At 30.7% G+C, this 22,446-nt stretch overlaps 4 protein-coding genes across 11 annotated transcripts; 2 read left to right on the forward strand and 2 right to left on the reverse strand.

The window, feature by feature from the left end:
* The first annotated feature begins 1,536 nt into the window (after positions 1-1,536).
* On the forward strand, positions 1,537-6,482 carry LOC126683469 (purple acid phosphatase 3-like). The gene is made up of 7 exons (XM_050379377.2): positions 1,537-1,807; positions 4,295-4,451; positions 4,836-4,943; positions 5,234-5,358; positions 5,478-5,606; positions 5,702-5,769; positions 6,055-6,482. Exons 1-7 carry the CDS (start codon positions 1,628-1,630, stop codon positions 6,266-6,268), a joined length of 981 nt encoding a protein of 326 aa, XP_050235334.1. The 5' UTR covers positions 1,537-1,627; the 3' UTR covers positions 6,269-6,482.
* Positions 6,483-8,718: 2,236 nt separating this feature from the next.
* Positions 8,719-14,765, reverse strand: LOC126682381 (uncharacterized). 7 transcript variants are annotated; one of them, XM_056105805.1, is made up of 12 exons: positions 14,416-14,765; positions 14,238-14,313; positions 13,507-13,579; positions 13,263-13,358; positions 12,991-13,041; positions 12,275-12,643; positions 11,308-11,702; positions 11,048-11,093; positions 10,287-10,379; positions 10,061-10,190; positions 9,759-9,915; positions 8,719-9,141 (listed from the first exon to the last, which is right to left on the reverse strand). In XM_056105805.1, the coding sequence occupies exons 1-7, from the start codon at positions 14,609-14,611 to the stop codon at positions 11,376-11,378; spliced, it is 1,188 nt and encodes a 395-aa protein (XP_055961780.1). In that variant the 5' UTR covers positions 14,612-14,765; the 3' UTR covers positions 8,719-9,141; positions 9,759-9,915; positions 10,061-10,190; positions 10,287-10,379; positions 11,048-11,093; positions 11,308-11,375. The 7 variants fall into 7 exon arrangements, with proteins under 7 accessions (XP_055961780.1, XP_050233988.1, XP_050233989.1 ...); XM_050378031.2 differs by having other exon boundaries at positions 11,011-11,093; XM_050378032.2 differs by having other exon boundaries at positions 10,061-10,204; positions 11,011-11,093.
* On the forward strand, positions 8,895-11,005 carry LOC126682382 (purple acid phosphatase 3-like). Of its 2 annotated transcripts, none has more exons than XM_050378036.1 (7): positions 8,895-9,092; positions 9,193-9,349; positions 9,585-9,695; positions 9,800-9,924; positions 10,071-10,199; positions 10,305-10,372; positions 10,459-11,005. In XM_050378036.1, the coding sequence occupies exons 1-7, from the start codon at positions 8,895-8,897 to the stop codon at positions 10,670-10,672; spliced, it is 1,002 nt and encodes a 333-aa protein (XP_050233993.1). In that variant the 3' UTR covers positions 10,673-11,005. The 2 variants fall into 2 exon arrangements, with proteins under 2 accessions (XP_050233993.1, XP_050233994.1); XM_050378037.1 differs by having other exon boundaries at positions 10,462-11,005.
* A 322-nt stretch (positions 14,766-15,087) lies between the features above and the next one.
* Positions 15,088-20,217, reverse strand: LOC126680691 (RNA demethylase ALKBH10B). Its single transcript, XM_050375856.1, has 8 exons — positions 18,862-20,217; positions 18,532-18,642; positions 18,208-18,308; positions 17,968-18,085; positions 16,905-17,024; positions 16,670-16,782; positions 16,430-16,584; positions 15,088-16,059 (listed from the first exon to the last, which is right to left on the reverse strand). Exons 1-8 carry the CDS (start codon positions 19,529-19,531, stop codon positions 15,345-15,347), a joined length of 2,103 nt encoding a protein of 700 aa, XP_050231813.1. The 5' UTR covers positions 19,532-20,217; the 3' UTR covers positions 15,088-15,344.
* Between the last annotated feature and the right edge of the window lie 2,229 nt (positions 20,218-22,446).

Genomic DNA, 22,446 nt, shown 5'->3' on the forward strand with positions numbered 1-22,446 from the left:
ATATGAATTAAGCCTAAAATGTAAAAAATATAGAGATATGAAGATCGATTATGCCTTCAAAATTACCAAAAGTGAAGTTACATTTCTGGCACATCCCCAATCGGTCAGAAGGCCAAATTTTAAAAAATAACAGCGACAAATATTATGAGGCATAACTTTGTTAACAAGGTATATATAAGAATTACTCATCCTTTATAATATTACTATTTTTATTTTTGATAATGATGTCTTACCATATTATTAGCTACAACATCTATAATTCAATAATTTCTTCATGCCGTTTCTTTTAGTCAAATTATATATCTTGCACACGCAATTTATTTTTTCAAATTTTTCAATGTTCTTTTGCGTATCTAGAAATAATTAGCAGATTTATAAAAAAATTAATTTTTACTAATTAAAATTTAAGTTTCAAAACAACAAAACATAATTATTTTTTTAAATTTTTTAAATTTATATTTTTTTATATTCGGACTTTTTTAGAAACTATTTTTTTTTGCTTTTTTAATATTTAAAAAATATACATATTTTAAAAAAATATAGACATACATGTTTTAATTGTAATTGACTTGTCATAATAGAGCTTGTATTTTTGAAAGGTAACATAATTTAAAATTAATAAACTGCACACTACTCTTTAGAGATAATATCTTTGTTATTTTGCGTTTTTTTTTAAGAACTTATAATTTTGAGTTAGGCACACGGGCAATAGATAATAATAGATATATAATTAAAAGATATTCGCACCAAAAGAAAATAAAAGAATAGGTTAATGATAGTATGATACCATCAACCGATTAATTATTGGTTTAATTATTCATTCCATTAGGCTTTAACTGCTTGTAGACGTCTTCTAATAACTCTTCCTTAGTAAACAAATAAAAATAGTCATTAATTATACTTTTCTGTATAAAAAAGTAGTATAAAAACAAAAACAAAAACTCTTATCTATATGTGGATAATTGTTAAATAAAGAACCACCTATTATTACTTTATTCCTTTTACGAATATACAAAAATCAAATCAAAATCAAACAATTGAACCAAATCAAAACAATATATTTAATTTGATTTGAATTAATATTATAAAAGATTATATCTATTAATTGGTTAAATTTTAAAATAAAAAATTTTTAAATTTTTTTCAGTACAAATCAATGGTGTAGCCATAAATTTTTATCGGAGGGTGCGAACTATAAAACAAAAAATTATAAACGATAATTTTTTTGTACCAAGCAAGACGAAATCCAAAATTGAAATTTTAAAAAAGAAAAATTGACTTTCTGATCAACCTTGGTGCGAGAATGACTCTGCAACTAGTACGTAGAGAGTGAATAGACGAAAAACTAACCGAATGATTCAATTCGACATATTTAAAAAAATTAACAAATCAAATTCGACTCGACTTTTAAAAAACACCGATTTTATTCGGTTCGGTTCAATTTAAATGAACACTTATTAGCCTCGTCATTTTGACCCCCACTTCCGATATACTTACTTTTCTGAGCTTTCTTGCCTTATTTAACCACGAAACCTTATTATAAAAAAAAGCTTACTCCAACCAAAAATTCAATTCTTACTCCATTTTCTCTCAAATTCTTCTTCTTCTTCTTTGCATAGCCATCATCATGGCTAAACTCATGGTTTCAAGCTGTATAATAATCTTATGCTTAAACGTCATCGTTCTGTGTACAGCAGAGCTTCAACGGTTCGACCATGCAGCCAAAGCCGATGGGTCTCTTAGCCTTTTGGTGGTTGGTGACTGGGGAAGAAGAGGCTTTTTTAACCAATCTCAAGTTGCTCATCAGGTCTCACATTTTAAACTTTTTTTTACTTTTTTAAAATTTATTAATATTATGCATGTGTTAGTAAAATATTACAAAATGGACCCTTTTCATATATGAGATTCATGAATATTAATTTTATTGTAACTAATTTGACAATTTAAAAATATATTACAGAAGTTAATATATAGCATTACTCTAATTATATATATATGAAAAATCAACAAAATTCAATTCTTTCATTTGGTTATTATTTATATTATTTAATGCTACAGTATGATATTTATTTTTCTCTCAAAACAGTTTACGTGTTTCTTGTGGCTTAATTATGTGGCAATTATCATTATTTTTGTTTCAAAAACTGATAGTTCTCCATCCCAAAGAGGTTAAAAAAACCTAAAATTATTGGTACAACTAATAAATATTGTCATCTATAGGAAGCTTCCTTGCAGCTTCATATATTGTCGTTCTCTCTATTTTTGCCCAAATTTTTTTATTTTAATTTATAATTATAAAATTTAACTTTTAAATAATATAATAAAAAATCTTTTTCATTTGTTTATAATTTCTCTATTAAAAAATATTGGTTTAAACACTTGTAACAAAGTTGATGATAAAACTATAAATACAAAAAAAAATCAACGGCATATCAGCATCACGCTAGTAATATTTTTAAATTATAATTATTTTACTAAATATAATAACATGCACTTTATTTTAATATTTGTATTTGCGACTTTTTTTAAATGAGATTTTTTTGATAATTGAGGAGGATTGTGGCAGTTTGTTGTTGAACGCTTATTAAAATATAATATAATTATGCACAACAATACTTTTTGATAGAAAAATTGTAAAAATTGATAAAATGACTTTTTCTATGATCATAAAATGAAGCAAAATGATGACTTTTCTAAGTGAAAATTCAAAAGAAATTTTATCTAACTTTCAGTTATAGAAAAGCATTGATATAATTAAAGTAACAGGTAATGCTATAGCCAATGATGTAATAGGGACAACCACCAATAGAATCACACCACATCAAGTTAATTTTACATGGTCTATTTTTCTTTGTTATTAGAGGAATTTGCACAAAATACTCCTTTTTAAAAAATATTTGCAAAAATACTCCGTTTTTTGAAAAATTATATTTTTACCTTCTTTTTTTGAAAATTTATTTTTTTACTCCGAAATTTATTTTTTTACTCTGAAAAAATTTGTAAAAATACTCCATTTTTTTAAACTGTTTGAAACTGTATTATAAACGGTTTCAAAGATGTCTACTTTAAAAAAAATTTGAAACATTTTGAAATTGTAATTGAAACTGTTTTTTAAAACGGTTTCAAATTATTTTTTAAGAAACGGTTATAAACCGTTTGAAACCCAATTAAAAACCATACTTGAAACAGTTTATAAATGTTTCAAATTTTATTTTATTTTCTGAAACCGTTTGAAACTATTAGAAACTGTATATGAAACGTTTTGTAAAATAGTTTCAACTTATTTTTTAAAAAACAGTTATAAACCGTTTGAAACCCAATTAGAAACTGTCTTTGGAACTCTATTAGAAACTGTATTTGAAACGTTTTGTAAAACAGTTTTAAATTGTGTTTTTTGAAACTGTTTGCAACTGCGGAGTAAAAAAATAAACTGCAGAGTAAAAAAATAAATTTTTAAATTTTTTAGGTACGTTAATAAATTTTCAGTTTTTGAGGTAGTTTTGACAAATATTTATAGTTTTTGAGGTATTTTTGTAAATCACCCTTGTTATTATTCATTTTTGTATAATTATTATTTTGGTGTTTTATTGATATACACACACACATGCATGGCATAATTCTATTTAGATTCTAAATTCCAAATTGAAAGCTGCTTTAGTAGAGGTATATAATAAAAGAAATAATACCCAAATAATTGACTATAGGATAAACTAATTAATTATGTCTAGATTTAAATATTCACTCAAAAAACTAAAAACAAAAAGAAACCCAACTCAGATTTCTGTTGTTATCGACCAATCAGCTTCTGACAATAAAGATAATTCCTTTATAAATTTTTGGATTCATGCATCATACGTTCATCATTTTTAAACATAATAATGCTTGCTGAGGTGTCCATACCAATTAAAATAAGATTGTAATTAAATCAATTGATCTTTTTGTGTTTTTTAGTTATTGGTGGAATTATATATATTTTTCCTATTTTATTAGATTTTGCTCGTCAATTTAATATTTTAAAAATGAATTATTGGATCCTAAGAAAATATAAAAAAATTGGAATTATTATATAGTTGGTTACACTCATAACTACAAACCCCACTAGAAGATATTGACCTGATTATGCTCTTTGATTCACATTAATTAAAGGAATAGTGAATAATATAAATAAAGCAATTTTTTAATAATGGTTTTGATGATTAATGTTAAACTATGATATATATATATATATATATATATATATATATTGATTATATTGATCAATATGTGACATCTTGAAAATGTGATTGTCACACAGATGGGGAAAATTGGAGAGGAATTGGACATTGATTTTATAATATCAACTGGAGATAATTTTTATGATAACGGATTGAACGGTGTGGATGATCCTGCATTTGTTGAATCTTTCACAAAAATCTACACTGCTCCCAGTATGCAAAACCAATGGTACAGTGGTAAGTTATATTATTTCATATTTTAGAAAAAAGATGGTACCCAAATTCAAAACTCAAAATTGATTCTTTTTTAATTTTTTTAATTTAAATTAAAAAATCTTGATAATAATTAATCACAATTTTATAATTATTTAATTGGTATATGTTATAATAGTTTAAAATAAATAATTTATAAAAGATACATGACTAAAACTATTTTTCAAAAAATATATCTTTTTTTTATTAAGTTATCAGTGAAAACATTAAATTACAGTTAAATTATTAGTTAAAGTTAAAATTATTGCTAATTTTTTGGAATAAAATAATTGAAGTTAAAAGATTTAATGAAATTTAAACAAAAATTATTATTATTATTCTCTTACAGATTCTTTTTTTATATTTCAGTTTTAGGTAACCATGACTATAGAGGTGATGTTGATGCACAACTTAGTCCCGTTCTGAGAGATATGGACAACAAATGGCTTTGTCTGAGATCTTTCATTGTTGACACTAGTAAGGATTATTCTCTCTTTTCTTTTTTTTAATATATTTTAGTAGTGAAATTAAAAAAAATAACGAGAAAAGAAAAAAAATGATAGATAAGGCGATAACTGAAAATAGACTGGAGAGTAAAAAAAAAACAGGATGATATACAAAAAAAATAACAAGTGATCGATGATCAGAAACGATTGCTCGTTCTGCATTTTAAATCAGCGTCTATAATTATATTTTAAATATTTATAAATTAAAATTCAATTAATTAAAATACTAATTAATTAATATAATTCTTTTATTTGTTGCAGAAATAGCTGAATTTTTCTTCATAGACACAACTCCTTTTGTGGATAAATATTTAGACGACGAGCATAACTATGATTGGAGAGGCTTATTACCTGATCGTCAAACTTACCTTTCTAATATTCTAAAAGTAATTATCCGTTTCATAATTAATATGCTTAATTAAATTCAAAAAAATATATGCTTAATTACTCAGAATTTATAATTAATCAGCGTTAAATAAATCAATTAAATGGTCATTATTTTTAGGATTTGGATTCGGGGTTAAAAAAATCGACAGCAAAATGGAAAATTGTAGTGGGTCACCATACAATTAGAAGTGCTGGACATCATGGAAGCACCGAAGAGCTAAACTCTCTGGTCCTCCCCATCCTTCTGGTAATTAATTTAATCCATTTTTTCAAAATAAAAAACAAAAAGGTAATAATATTAATATAATGAAATTGAAAATTTTATTTTATTTTTTTCTTCAGGAAAATAATGTTGATCTTTACATAAATGGGCATGACCATTGTTTGGAGCACATAAGCAGTGGGAACAGGTAACAATAAAATACACTAAGTTCTTTTTATTATAGTGCTGAAAAGAAAATTTACGTGGATTCGAGCTGATATTTTTTTGACAGTTTTAATAGTGTCAAAAAGTCAATTTTTTCGACTTTTTGAAAATTAGCCAACTATAGTAAAACGGATTTAGAATTGTATCCAAATTAGTGCAAAAATAGGTATGCAGATCCGGACCAAGCAGGTCGGATTTGAGCAGACGAGCGAATATCCAGACTAACGATCAGGTCTAACTCGAACTAATTAAAAATATATATGTGCAGTCCATTGCAATTTTTGACAAGTGGAGGAGGATCAAAGGCATGGAAAGGGGATGTAGCATGGTGGAATCCAATGGAAATGAAATTCTATTATGATGGACAAGGTTTCATGTCTCTCCAAATCACTCAAACTGAAGCTCATGTTGTGTTTTATGATGCTTTTGGCAAGGGTTTGCACAAATGGAGCACCACTAAGCCCCTCTTCTCCATTGTGTAGTGCACATTTTACTCCATTGGGAAGTATTTTAGGTGTTGGGTTTTTTCTATTTTTGTTTTAGCATTGTAATTAATTTAGTTAAGTGGTATTACTTTGAAAAGAAAAAAAAGTGGAACCCTATGGTACCTCTCTTTTTTTATGCGACTATTATCCATTGATAGTCATTATTTTAAATTATTTAATCTTAAATTATAGATTGTTATTATTACTTAAACTATCAATTGTTATATATATATCTCTCTCATTAGTTACATAAATGCTTTAAAAATAATTAAGGAAAAAAATAATACTACATTAAATAAAGATAAACATGTATTTTTTATAATTTGATTTATTTTATCTGAATAAAGTATAAATTTTAATATTATGTCCGTCCCAAATTACCTATCAGTTTGTGATGGAGTAAATACTTTTATTATATATGTTCATGGTCAGGTTTGAAAGCGCACGAACCTAATCTAACTGGTTTTAACTATTTTAAATGATAAATTATTAAAAAAATCTCAACTTTTTATATAATGAATTCAATTTTTATAATAAATTTGGGTATTCATCTAAAAAAAAAAATTGGGTACAAAACATATTCTATTCAAGTAGTTCCAAAACAAACTCTATATGTTAAACAGATAAAGAAAAAAAGTCAATTTGGATCAAAGTTTATTGTGGTGAACTAAATAGTCAATTTTTTATATTTTAAAAATTAGACTAATATTTTTTTTAAATATAATAAATTTAAAATTTATCATATGAAATTTAATATATATAAAGTAAAATTGTATTATTTTCATCTAACACAACTTTTAAAATAAAAATACTTTTTCACAATATTTTTCTTTCTCAATTATAAAGAATTATAAATTATTTATCAAGTACTAATTTTTTATTTGAAAAACATTATAAAATTTTAATCTTTTATCATTAACTACACGTAATAATAGGAACTCCAAATAGATTAGGATAATGACAAAATGTTCATATAAAAAGAGTCATACCAACGCATTTCTATTTGTTAAATCAAAAAATTATTTACAAAAATAAAAATTTATTTTAAATACAACAACTAAAAATGCATTCACGCGATTATGCAAAATTACTTTAAAAATATTCATTTTATTTTAAAATAATAACAGTTACTAATTTTAAATAATTTCAATATTAAATGAAAATTACAAAAATTCAATACTAGAATGTAATTATTTTTGAAAATATTATGCTTCTTTTTAAGAACTATTTATTTATAGATATTTGAAAAAAATATTGACTAATTATTATAACTTTTTATTTTTATATAATTTTATATCAATTTATACTAAAAATAAGTTGAGGGACTAAATTAAACTTTTTTCTATCAGTGAAGCTCCTTATAATATTAATTTCGTCTAATTGATAGACCTTGACAAGCTGCAGGGGCTTGTTAACAAAAAAAAAGTTAATTATAGTGTCAATTGATCGTAATGAAAAGATTTAAAGGGAAAATTGTTACTTATATTTTGGCAACCGAATAACATAGTGTTATTATCATTAACTATTAAAAATTGTAAAAGTAAAAAAATGTGTTAGTTTTCCATTACAAATATAGGAGGCAAATTGATATTTAAGTCATGCAACAAATTACAAAAATGATATTGTATTTTAAATTTAATTCGGCTAATTTAATATGTTTTGTTAATTTAAAAAGGGGAAATATGCAAAAATAACCTCCATGTATATCTCGTGTCTCTCGTCGGGACCTCATGTATTTCAGATCTCACGTATGACCCTAACGTTGTGAAAATGTATAAAAAAAGCACAAAAATGAACGGTGTCAAACAAAAATGTGTACGACATTAAACGAAAATGTTAACGGAATGTCATTTTTTTATACCTTTTCAAGACGTTAGGGTCAAAATACATTGAGGTAACAACATGAGACGCGAGCTATATATTAGGATATTTTTTGCACCTTTTCCCATTTAAAAATTTCAGAATAAGAATCAAACTGAGTTAAATTATCCAAAAAAAAATTAAAATTTAAAAATTAAAATTAACCATTAACCAAACCGAGTTAACTTAAAAACCAAACTAAACTAAAAATTAATTCGATCAATATCCAATTAACGGAGGGGTCTAATAGTTAACAAAATTAAAGGTGGGGTACCAAATCGTTTGAAAGTAAATGTCGAAATTAACGGATGGGTCTAATAGTCAACGCAATTAAATAGACTTTTAAAATAAGAGGTACTAAATTGTTAATTATGATATATCTTAGGGACCTTAAAGTAATTTGCTTTTTTTTTTAATTTGAAATTTTGTAACTATCATAACGCATTCAACCCTAAGACATGTTTATTTGCCAAATATAACTAAACGTTAGACATGCAAAAGCTTTAAAAAGAAAATCCAAATAAGCATTAAATTTAGTACTCTTGCAAGTTTCAAGTTATAGCAACCGAACTCTAGCCATCAATTAATTTGCCTCCAAATTTAATTTTCTACCATTAATCTATAATAGGTTAGTATACTTACACCATTCCTTCAGATCTATTACAAAAAATAAAACCAGACAAATTAATTAAAAAAATATTCTGTTCACCAAAAAGAACTATTTCCCCCATTCTTCCAAATCTTATTCACCATTTTTTGTAACATGCCTTCTATTTCAAGCAAGACCAGACACGAACCTCGTGTTTTAGCTGCCATTTTTGCAAGTTTCTTTTTCGTTTCATCATTAGCGAAGCTTCAACGTTTCAATCACCCGTTAAAACCAGATGGCTCCCTCAGTTTCCTGGTTGTTGGTGACTGGGGAAGAAGAGGATTTTATAATCAATCTCAAGTTGCTCAACAGGTTCTTGAATTTCCTTGTTTTCTTTTCTTTGTTCGACAGCATTTCGTTCCTGCATTTACAATTTAATCATAGTTTTGATGCGGATTAATAAAATTTGCAGATGGGATTAATCGGAGAGCAGAAAAATATAGACTTTGTAATCTCTACAGGGGATAATTTTTATGACAATGGCTTGAAAGGAGTGGACGATCCAGCATTTTCTGAATCATTTACCAAAATCTACACTGCTCCAAGCTTGCAGAAGCAATGGTACAGCGGTAAGCCGTGCAGTTGCCCTAATTCTTGATACTGCACGAAAACATATCGAGTTTTACATTTTGGCGTTTTATTTCCATTCCCCAAAACGCTTCCGAAACTCTGAGACCTTATATTTATAACATATTCTTGTAAAAAACATTGTTTTGTCGTTTCCCATTTGAGCATTTCCCGTTTCAATAGTTTGGTTTCCGTGCAACATAAGTTTTCTTACTGAATCATTTTGGTAATGTGCAGTTATGGGTAACCATGATTACAGGGGTAATGCAACAGCTCAGTTGGATCCCCTTCTTACAAAAAAAGATAGCAGATGGCTTTGCTTGAGGTCATTTGTAGTCAATGCAGGAGGTAATCTAATCTTACTTCGTATGAAAAATATTCAAGGCATAAATTTATAAATTTGATACGTACTCGGTACTCCATATGATATAAATATAATTTCTCCTCTGTAGAAATTGTGGAATTCTTCTTCGTTGATACATCGCCATTTATAAACGATTACTTCATAAATCCAGAACATGTCTATTACTGGGACGGTGTGGCTCCGAGAGTCAAGTACCTTGAAAGTCTGTTAAGGGTAAACAATGCAAATCTTTTCAATTTCATATGGCAAAGATGATTTATATGCAAGAAATCAGTTCAAAAAAAGTGCACATATAACTAAATATTTCGAAACATATGTCACTAAAGGAAATGATGGATTTGATTTCTACTTTGGAATAGGATTTGGCTTCAGCACTAAGAGGTTCCACTGCAAAATGGAAATTTGTCGTCGGTCACCATCCTATCTTCAGCGCAGGACATCACGGGAACACAAAGGAGCTGATAAAGCACCTAGCTCCACTGTTAAAGGTGAACTAAACATTAGTAGTCAATCGATATTACCGTAAATATGACATTTGTCTACTATAAGAGCATTTAAGGCAATTGAGGATTTACCAAATGATCGTCTTGCAGTTTCATAACGTTGATGCTTACATCAATGGGCACGACCACAGCATAGGACATATCAGCAGCAGAGATGGGTACAATCTGTGGATTAAAAACGTAATTCTTAAAAGAAATATCTATGTTCAACACACTAAAATACGTTCTAATTTATCTGTTGCAGCAGAGTGCATTATCTAACGAGTGGAGGCGGGTCAAAGGCTTGGAGAGGTGATATAAAGAAAATGAATACAGATGAATTGAAATTTTACTACGATGGCCAAGGTTTTATGACAGTAGAAATGACCGACACAAATGCCCAATTTGAGTTCTATGATATCTTCGGCAATAATTTGCATCAATTGAACATCAACAAAAAGAGTCATTCCGCTATGTAAAAACACGAGAATTAACTGTAGCTAGTAGGTGAAATATTATATCTAATTTTCAAGCACAGAGGTCAAGCCTTATTTCCATGGTTAGATTGCTTCTAACATAGCAGACAGTAAAAAAGATAAATAGGGGAAGACTGCATAAATAAAGGCTCCCCCTCTGTCCTCACAAACGAGAGCAGCTTGTACAGTTAGAGACACCCTCGATAGTTAAAAATACAGGATAGATTTGAAAATGAACCGAAATCTATTGAAACAATGTACAGTATGCAAAAATTTAAAACTTCCGAGCTGGTTTGCAGTATAAATAAAGATTTTAAATTTATCTTTTTCTACTAATTTACCTTTTTCTTTCTGTTAAGCCATTGTCAAAAGGCAAACCTTTTTTATGGATGCGAGGTATCTTGTTCAAGCTGCTCATATCAATCTGCGATAGAGAAGAACATAAATTGCTTTTGTGTTTCAAGTTTCAACCTTTATATGTAGCAGTTTTATTACCTCTTTTCAGATTCCCATATAATATATAAAAAGGATAATTTTGGCATGTTATTTGAATTTGGATTAAAATATAACCAGTCCAGAGCAATTTAAGATTCACAAATAAAAGACAACGTATAAAAAAAATCAGAAAAAGTACCAACCAACAAAATCAGCCAATGCTGCAGCTGAAGAGGCAAACATGTGCTTGATATATCACTCAAAAATCGTGTCAGGAACCTTCAAGTTCAACGTCGTATATAATTCCCTGCATTTTCCAATATGGTAAGCTCATCACTAACTTTTTATGCAATTTGTAAGTGTAGTCCTCCCATGCAGCAACTGCAGCAGAAAATATTGCCCAGTCAAAGGAATGTTGATGGTCGTTGTTGCCACAGCTTAAGACTGTATTTGCCAGTTGATGATCCTTCAGAATAAGAGACTTCATGGCATCTATATTCTCCTGTTTTGACTGTGATATCTCTATAACTTTGCACATTTTTACTTTATGGTTAGAATTTAGCAATTCCAAGTGTTTCCAGCAGTAGAATTGCACCACCTATTTCATTGAAAATGAATTGTCAGAGTAAATTCCAAGTTCTCATTTCAATAAAAATTAAAAGAACTTAGCTAGTCTACTATAGAGCTTGGAACTATAGCCAACAAAATAAATATACAAAAGCAGTAATGCAGATCAGCATGAAATTTCATACGTGATAGTGAAACATAGTCCTCGTTACTGTAATTTACATCTCAGGAATGGTTTATCATGGTACAAACTTGTATTCACAGGCAAAAAATAAGAACACCAGACATCCATAGTAGAGAACTTGACCCATGCCACTTTGAAAGAACAACTTGAGCTATCTACAATTGATACAATAAGCACAATTTACAAGATGAATTGAACTGGTTTATCGAATTCATCTTGTCCTCAAAGTAACAGTTGATTTATCTATTTCCTGAAGTTGGGGAAATTAAGGTTACTACGATAAGAAAGAATGAAACAGCATAATTAACAAATCTGCTAACAATTAAACTAAAGGTGTTCCCCGTCGTGAAAAGAATTCATCAACATAAAGTTACCTGAGTATTCTTGGTTGGTAAACTAAAAAGTATTGATTAAATTACCTGAAGTAAGTGCAGTATGTTGGCAAATTCCTGTCCAAATAACTTATTTCTCCATGCCAGTTGTACCGACTCCATAAGTAGTTCTGCAAAATCTGAAAAGGAGCTCTTTCCTTGAGGGGAATAAATGTCAAATCCAAGGACGTATAATCTTGCACAGCATATGTAAAATCCTAACCGTTGACCAGCTGTTGCTTCTGGACAAAACCAGTACATGTTGCTGGATGCCATGATAGGGAGATTTGACCAGGGAATATCATTAGAACTATTCATCATCTTTTCCGATAGAAGGGAAATGAGCTTAGCATCTTCATCATGGGTACTATCACGGCTAAACCATAGTGTAAGGGTAAGTCTTTCTCCTTCAATTATCTGTGAAAACTTAGCAAAGTTAGTGTCAAAAAGAATGAAAAAATAGCAACAGGGTCGGAGGCTTGGAGCCAGGGGACGGCCACGAGTAGCCTTGGCCCCCGAAACTTTCTAAAAACCTCATATTAGCTCAGAAACGTTTTTTTAGAAAAAAAATAATCTACATTTATCGGCCTCTTAACTTTAGAAAATTTTATGATAGCCCCTAAGCTCTAGACTAAAATTGGCACCAAATGAAGAGATAAATAATAGGATAAAGAAAAATAAAAGAAGTGCCTCGGATCCTGAGGAGTAATATAAAGAGTGGCATATGACTGCAGCAGATATGAACTCCAGAATAACAAATTTACCTCATCAACTGAATGGACATTAGTGCTGTCAGCAGTATATAATGCAACATCCTGATATATTACAACAACAAGTTTAGATTCATCGATTGCTTCAGTTAACTAATTAATAAAAACATTAAAAGAAAAAACAGTTTAGTTTTTATTCCAACTTCTTGTATAAAAGAAATAATTGACATTAATGTGGTGTAAACTAGATATAAACATCAAAAGCTCTTGAATATTTTTTTTCTTCAAGGCAAGCTCGGAAAAGAATAACCTGAAACAACACTTACCCCAGCCATGGGAACAATAGTTGATGGCTCTCCATCTTGAAAGTGAAAAAGTCCGCCATTGAAATCCTTGCCAAAACTACTCAAATAACAAACTGCCTAATAACCACGAGAAGCCAGAAACAGCATCAACAGAAGTACCAAGTTACAAAACACAAAGTAGATAGCAAACCAAAATGGCATTAAACAAATGCATCAACATTATTAGAATCGACAAAAAAACAAAGAAATAAACACAAACACATACTGCGAAATCCCGTTGTTTAAGATATGGCCTATTATCATCACTATGCCATCCAATACTTGCTCCTTTAGTCCAGCTGATCGACAAGGTATCACATGAAGAATTCAAGATCGACAACAAAACTCAAGAAGCTAAATGTCAAAGACTTTCAATATAATCAAATTCTGGCCGAATCATATTTCCATCGAAATTAATTCTATCAATTCTAAACTTTCCAAACAGAATTTTTTTAAGTTATCGTGGTAGTTTCTATAGCATACAAAATACAAATTCAGGGAAGGGGTTAATTGCAAATTAAATCACTAATAGCGTAATTTGTAGTTACAACATAAACTTTTAAACTTGCAAATTCAGGTATCAATTTTCACTTATTGTTTTCCAATGTAAAATTGTTGAATTGGAAGCCGAATTGCCATGTATGCTAACACGCTAGATTTTAGTAATTGCCACACAGGCTGACACTTTGCAAATTAAATCGTGAATTTTAGCATAATTTCCAATTAAACGTCAACTTTAAAAATTTGACAAAATCAGGCACCAATTTTTACTTTTTTTGACAAATCGAAATTAGCATAATTAGCAATTATAACATGAACCTTCAATTTAACAAAACCAGGCACCAAATTTCACTTTTTAACAAATCGAAACACCATATATTTTCCAATGTGGCAGCCTACGTGGAAATTCCGCCTCCAACTCAGCATAACTAACATCCATACATAAGTTAAAAGTACCTGATTAAGCCAGTGAATTCAACAAAGAGCTCAAACTCACACCCAAAGAACTCCTCAACTTTCTCTTTCAACCTCTCTACAATCACAAAAACAGACAAAACCCCACAAACAAGTCAATATAAAAGATCAAAACTTTATGCAAACCAAATGAAAAAGAAGAGATGGGTTCGGTTAGAACCTCTGATGGGAACAAAGGGGACGATGAAATGGGAACAATTGGTGGCTATGAGATGGGAGAGTGTGGTGGAGAACACATTTGGTCTGTACCCAACTGTGCTGTTGCTCTTGTGGATGTATTCTAGTTCTTTGCATTCTTCTGATGAGAGGAAATTGTGAAGGATCAGACGTCGGGGTTTCTTCTTGGCTTCCGCCATTTCCTGAGACCCACTTTGTGTTTGCAATATGTAATCTGTAAGACGACTCGTCGTTGATCTTGAGTATCGGGCAGATAGGACTGACCCCAAGAGAAGCAATCAGTTTTAATCGTTATGATCAGAAATCAATTAATTAGAATCTATAGATTAAGAAAATTGCTTCTCTAGATATTGATATATTGTCTTAATTGTAAAAAAAAAAAAAAAAAAAAAACCGACCTTTACAAGTAGTTACAATTTAATCCAAATTTTAGTGATATCCCAATTTTATTATTTCTCTGCAATTTTAGCTATTAATTTTGGATCAATTTAAATTTTTTAATATTTTACGCTAGTACAATATTTATTTGCTGATTATTTTTAGCTTCAATTTTTGTTTTTTGCTTCAACTACCAAAAATTAAAAGCTTAGATTTAGTTGATGATTTTGGTTGACAGAATAATAATTTTTCAGGATGAGGACTCCAAGATAAACAGTTGAGCTTAACTACTACTTGTATAACAGAATCTGATAACAGAAAGTACTAAAACAAGAGTTGAATTTTAAGACAACAAAAAGAGTAATAGAGAACAATAAGGTTGTGCAGAGATAACTGAGTAGTTCCTCCCTCCCTTTCGTTCTTCCTACTAAGTATCAACTGTAGTAAGTCGTAAATCTTGCCGCTCTTTACATTTGATTCGAACTCTGTTTTCAATTGCAGACAAAATACTCTCCCCCCCTAAACCAATCAAGCTCACTTGCTCACTGCTGTAGGGTCAACACTTTGTTGCTGTTCGTCTTTTGTTGCAGCTTTTCCGTTAGCAATTCCATTGCAATCCTGTCTTTCAATCTTCCCATCCATATTCTCTTTTGGAGAAGCACATGTCCCGTTGTTGGATTTCCCCGGTCCATTTTCCTTACCTTGAAATGAGGCTGATGTGTCAACATGAAAGTTAATCTCACCTCCAGTTGGTATCTGTGGAGACGACGTGTTACCAGAACCAGGTGGAGGAAGGAAAACACCCGTTCCGGGGACAGGGGCAGGGAGTCGGTTAGAAGGATGCCTTGGAGGAGGAGCTGGCCATCCGGTTGAAGCGGGTGGGATAGCAACTGAAGCAGGGAAAGGCATTGGTGCTGCCACAGGAGCAGTCACAAAAATCGGCTGCACGCCATTTGGTTGAGGAACTTGTGACCGAATGGATGGGGCTGGCAGTACGCCACTTGTTGGAATTGGTGCATAATGCTTGGGCGCAGGATGGCGAAGAATATGATTCGGTGATCTACTACTTGGTGGTGGAATCCAGTGCGAAGATGGAGATGCGGCAGCTGAAGCTAATCGCTGTCCGTCAGTTTGTGCGAATCTTCTTGGTTGTGATTTGGTGAAGGTAACAAGTATCCTTTGTTTCCGGATGGCGGGAATCGCATGCTTCGCAAAATCTGTGGATTTTCCTTGCAGCACGAGAAGAGACCTATCGCCCCAATAAGAGACTAAATCAGGGACTACCAACAGAAGTTTTCAATCACTAGTAACAGTCGAGAAAAATTAAAATTTATGAAAAAATAAACAAAATTGCCAATTCACATTCCCATGGTAAAGGTCAATTAAGTATTGGAAGTGGTGAAAAAGGATTGGGATTCCCTCGAGTTCATTTTGAAATTGAAGGGGTCATGTTCACGATCTACACCGTTCATTGTAAAATGAATGGTGTAGATTAATTTGATTAAAATTGTACTTTTTCGATCTACACCGTTCATTATCGTAAACATGACCCCAACTTGAGGGAATCTCAATCTGGTGAAAAATGCAAAGAGAAGGGTAAGGCGGTCAAAAATGATTACCCTGGTGCAAGAGGTAGCTTGAGAGAGCCTCCGTAATCACCAGGATGTTCTGCTGTAATTACTCTACCAAAAGTCAAATTACATTCTGTCAAAGAAAGCACAGAAATGGGCCTTCCAAACCATGGAGGCCACATGTGAGGCTGTGAGTGATCACCCTGCAGAAATTTCAACCATACGATAAGGTTCAATAGCATTTATATTTTAATCTGTACAAACACAGACAATTATAAAATCAGAGACCTCATTATAAATGTCAATTATGCAAGAGTCTGGCTTCACGGTCATAATCTGCATGCCAACTAGACGTTCAATAACCTCTTGCAGCAATGTCGGTATCGGTTCTATTTTCCGGTCTGTAATAAATAAAAAGCAAGATGTCAACATATAAATGTTAATTGCAGAAACAAATTGCACAAATCATGAGCATTGTAGAAACATATCTAACAAGTGAAATTTTGTTTAAGATGTAACATACCTTTAGATGTCCCAGTAGCATTTTCTTCTTCTGCAGGTGAATCGGCTATCGGCAGACCAAATTGAATCATCTCTCTCCCATGTCCCTTCATTGGTCTCTTGGACACCACATATGTCTGACCTGAATCTCCACAAACAACGATTCAGTCACGATTGACATTTACATCAAACCCACAAAGATGTATACGAGAAATCATGATGACAGTAAATTTAATCTTTTTTTTAATAAACACAAAAAATTGATCTTATTGGAAGAAGAAAACAAAATGTTACATGAAACTATATTTACATGTCAACAAAAGTTTTTGAATTTCTAGAAGCCAACAAATTTACTTTTTTCCGTAACCACGGGAGTTGCTCTAATAAGACAGACAAAGAGCAGTAATAGCTGGCACGTGCAATAGTAGAGCAATGGTTGGAAGAACATGTTTACACTAGAAGCGAGGTTAATCATTATGTAAATGCAGTTCAAGAAAGTTTTATTTGGAAGTAAACAGATGTTGATTTTCTTACAATTCCAAAATTTGCTTCCATACTTGCACAATAAACCATTTACTTCTGTATTCGTGCAATTTTAAATGGAACATCAAAACAAACAACCACACAAAACCATTGATCCAATTAGATGCAGCCCACAAATAAAGAGTCTTTGGCATTCTCAACAAAAACAAAAGCATCAAACTGGCGAAAACATGATAGAAACACAAAAACTATGATTGTTACAACTTACTTGCATGTGTTGCATCTCTATTACAAAAGGTTGTGTTATTGTATGTGCTACTAACATCAACATGAACAGAGTAATTCTAGAGTTGGCATTGCCAACAAAGTAAACACTCATGTTCAAAACTGTACAGCTTAACTTTAATAACTCAGACATATTATAAAAATATAAAAATTGCTACCTAAGTAGTTTATGACCCAACATTCATCAAGTACCGTCGCTTACTACATGGTCATTACTTCTAAGTAACAGGCTAAAATTTCATTAATGCCATAAAATTGTTCTTTAATGCAGACAATTCCTAACTGTTGATTAAAAGAAATGCAAAATATTAACTTGCCTTGAAATTGTCCTTTTCTCCCTGCAACTCGTAAATCATTAACCAAAGACACAAGCTTTGAAACTTCCACATCATCAAGCAATTGATCATACAGTTTCAGTCCATCAACCACATTAACCTGCAGAAAAGATATGTAGATATTAGAAGTACAATAAGCAAGAGAAACTGAAGCCGTAATCCAAGATAAGTTATGAATTCAATCGGGATTTTAAAGAAGCATATGCAAATCAGAATTGTTACTGTTTTTCCATCAACTATCTCTGCACCAACAAATGTCCTTGGAGTTGGAGTTGTAAGATTCTGTTTGACATTCTGATTTTCTCTGGTATGTAAATCAATCTCTGATAGAAAATAGCAGGATGTCTCAGTACTAAAAACAAATGCCAACCTATGAACCTAACCCCAGAAGAAGGCACAAATAAAGCATGAAAACAAATCAACAAATTTTCTGAAACATATATAGTTAAAAGACAGAGAAATGAACTTGGCAAATGCACACATGCACAATTAGTAACCTTAAGGACAAAATTCACTAGCACTTGAGTTTAAAAGATAGTGTACAACCTTGAGAGCTAGATTGCTCATCCACGGGATCAGCTTCAACTTCACAAGTTCCCGACAAGGTTCCTTCTGAATTTCCTGAAATCTTATCTACATGTGGTTTTGAGGCAACATCTGCACCCATAACAACGAAAATAACAATTTCAATTTTTCGACATTTACAAGCAAAGAACAGTTCGGATTGCTAGTGAATCATTCATGATTTCATTAATTTGACTTAATTTCTTCTTGTATGGCAAATGAAGTAGACAATAAACATATTCCTACTATTTCATGCAGCAAGCAATCTAGTATTCATCAATCACAAACCAAAATATGAAAGCCAACCGTTACCTTTCTTATCATCAGCAATTGCTAAACTCTTATCCTCCGATTTTCCACTATCACTACCTGATTTAATTTCTTCAAGTTTCTCACTCACTACATTCCCTGAAGAATTACTATCCAAATTATGACTCTCTGCATTATAACTAACAACTTCCCTCACCATCTCGCCGCCACCTCGCTGTCCTTTGTTAAACCCCGCATTAAAAGATCTCTTAAAATCCTTTCCTCCCATTTTAGGCTGATCATAATAATATCTATGTTGCTGTTGCTGGTGCTGGTGCTGGTACTGGTTCTGATGAAGCTGTTGTTGCTGCTGCTGCTTCCTCAATGCCACTTGCTGCAACGCGACGATAACCTCTCCAACCGAAAAATACTGCTGCATATGCAGCACCGGGTTCCAATTACACCTCCTCTGCTGTATACATCCTATAACTAGGTCATATTCCCCCGGTTCGCCCACCGCGCGCAAATGGTGGCATAGTGAGTCAATGATAGCATTGGCAGCAGCAAACTCACCCCTCAACCATGAAATAAACCCGTCACGCTCATCCACAGGAAACCACCCGTGGCGCTGGTGGTGCTGCTGCTGCTGGTGGATCTCATTTCCAACTCCACCACCACCACCAGGATACTGAATTTTGTCTGAAACAACCACATTTCCAGGTGGCATTGCCATTCTAATAACCCCAGTAACTAAAAATCCAAAACTAACACATATACAGCATAACAATCTAATATAATCAGATAAGTGTAAAATCTTTAACCAATTATACCAGATCACTAATCAACAACCAAAAGAAACCAACTTTATATATATCTACAAATCACACAATCAACCCATCAAAATTCTCTACTAAACCCAACTAAATTCCACCAAAGATTGCAACTTTAAGACAAATAAACAACTGGGTATTAACTCAAAACAGATCCACAGCTCCAAACAACAAAATTCAACAGAATTATAAGCTTATAAAACCAACTAAAAATGGAAATGTATAGAAACTAAGCAGATCTAAGAACCCAAATGAAACAGTGTTAAAATGTAACTTAAATCCTGTTCAAAAGGGTACAAATTCAACACTAATCTTTACCCAAACCCCATTAAGATCTAGGGTTTCAGTAATTATGTGTGTTTATGTGAGTGTGTACAGAGAAAAAAAAAAGGATAATTGGCTTGTGGAAAACGCATAATCAAGTGTATTTATATAAATGATGAATGTATATACGGGTATATATAAATAAATATATAGAAATGTATATAGAAATTTATGGGTCTATAATGGTGGCTGATAAAAATCAAAACTTTTTTTTTCTTTGTTTGAGTGTGTTGTTATTTGTGTGTGTTTATTAGTTCTGGTTTTGAGAGGTGAGCTTAAGTATAATACTAATACAACTTAGCTTATAGTAGTAGAGTAGTGTGAATAGGACTAGGATTAGAATATTCTTTTGATAATAAGGGTATTTTGGAGATTTTGGTAAGTGAAGTTTATGTAGTTTGGAAGTAGTTTTGGATTTGTGTTTTGCTACAAAATATTGGGTTTTCCATGTTTAGGGTTTTAGTTGCTATAATCATGTTTAAATTTAGGGTTTTTTAAAACTGAAGGCGCAAGTAAATTGGTACGTTCTCCTTATTTAAGTGAGGTCACGAATTCGAACTGTATTAATGTATATAGCCGTTTAAAATTTTGGGTCAGAATTTTGCCTCCCACAAGAAATATATCTGTCTCATAATTAGGATCCGTTCATAACATCTCAGGTACTTGTACTAAAAATTTAGTATTTTTTTCGACATTAAAATTTTAAATTTATTAATCCTTTAATTTAGAAGGAAAATTAAACATATATTTTTAACGTTTTTTGTAAAATTTTAAAAAGACAAATAAATGTAAAAAACATTTAAGAAATTTTTAAAAAAAAATATCAATCATGCCTAAATTATTTTAAATTTGTTATTTTAATATCTGTAGATTTTTTAGATTACTATTGTTATTTTAAAAAAAATATTAAATTAATAGTTTTACTTATTTTTGATAATGAAAGTCGAATTAAATGTTTATAGTCATCGATGTAATCTATCAATGTGTACTCTATATCTGTTGGTATTGTATTTGCAATTATCACCATCATTTTTCTACTAATGTGGCAGCAATGCTTATAAATATGGGATTTTTAGACAAATACCTATAAAACACCTAAATATTCTCAAGAGTACTTTTTGACTAAAATTAATTAAAATTTACGATTTGACTGTTTTAAATTGCAAAAATAAACTTCTAATTTATAAAAAAAACGGTTTATACATTTTACCCAGGCAAATGCTAATCTCACTTGCCTCTGCTTTACCTGCCATTGTTTATGTCGCTACCACTCAAAATCAATTTCTTACACCGTCATTTTCTTATTCCCTTCCGCTTTTTGTTTCAATTTCTACATCATGATATCTGATTCACTTTCATTTTATATTTCAATTTTTAGGGTTTTCTTAAACATAATTTTGATTCTGCGATTTTACAAGGTGAATGATGGCGGCAAATTTTGTGGATATCTAATTGTAGCGATGACGATTAATTTTGCTTGGTTTTTGTTAATTTTGCTTTGATTTTCTATATTTTTATTTTCTGCTGTTCTGCTTAGTTTTCCTCTATTTTTCTCTGATATTGTGTATTCCAATTTTTTTCTATAATTCTAGATTTCGTCAATTCTGTTTTAGTGCTAGTGGTGTCTGAAATTTTGCATGGTTTTCGTCAATTCTACTTTAGTAAACTATATTTTTGCTTGTTCTTCTACAATTATGCTCATATTCTTTACAATTTTATTTTGTCCTTTTCACAATTCTTCTTGATTTTCTCATTTCTGCTCTTTTTAATGGTTCTGCTCACTTTGATTGGCCTAAATTAAACTAAGGTTTGCTATTCATTCAAAAAAAATTTGTATAAATAATTGTTTCTTTGAGAATCTGATGAAGGATAAAAATTCAGAAACAATATGACTCCTATATAATGCGATTTTCTAACATCTTATGTGGTCAGGTTACAATGTAGTGTGTAAGGCCACCGGGAGCAAGTGGATTGTACCTTAGAAGACAGAATATTAAAGTATACTATAAAGACTTCATTAGAATAAGCTTTTCCTTTGTTTATTATTGGTGAAGCCAAAGTAGGTGAATTTCTTGTTATACAATGTTTCCACTGTACATGTAACACAATTATTGATTTATTAGAAAAAACAAATTTTCTATTAGTTTACTATCAGTTTTCTGAAAAACAAATTTACTTTAATTTACTATCGGTTTACTTAAAAAATAGATAAACTAAAATAAATAAATTACAGAAGGTAATAATCCAAAACAGTACAAGTATTTTGTAACCATTTAGAAATTTTTTAGTAACCTATTAACAAACGTAAAACAATAATATCTCGATAAATTGTTTTAAGCATTAGAAAACCTATTAGTAAGCATTCTGGAAACTTTTGTTAGCTTAATAGTAAATGTGCAATAATAGTATAAAACAGAAATAAAAGAATAACTATTAGGAAGCTACCCATTTTTAAGCATTTAAAAATAAAAAATTATGGGATCCTATAGAAGAG

Source organism: Mercurialis annua, linkage group LG5, assembly GCF_937616625.2.
Source record: "Mercurialis annua linkage group LG5, ddMerAnnu1.2, whole genome shotgun sequence".
NCBI lineage: Eukaryota > Viridiplantae > Streptophyta > Magnoliopsida > Malpighiales > Euphorbiaceae > Mercurialis > Mercurialis annua.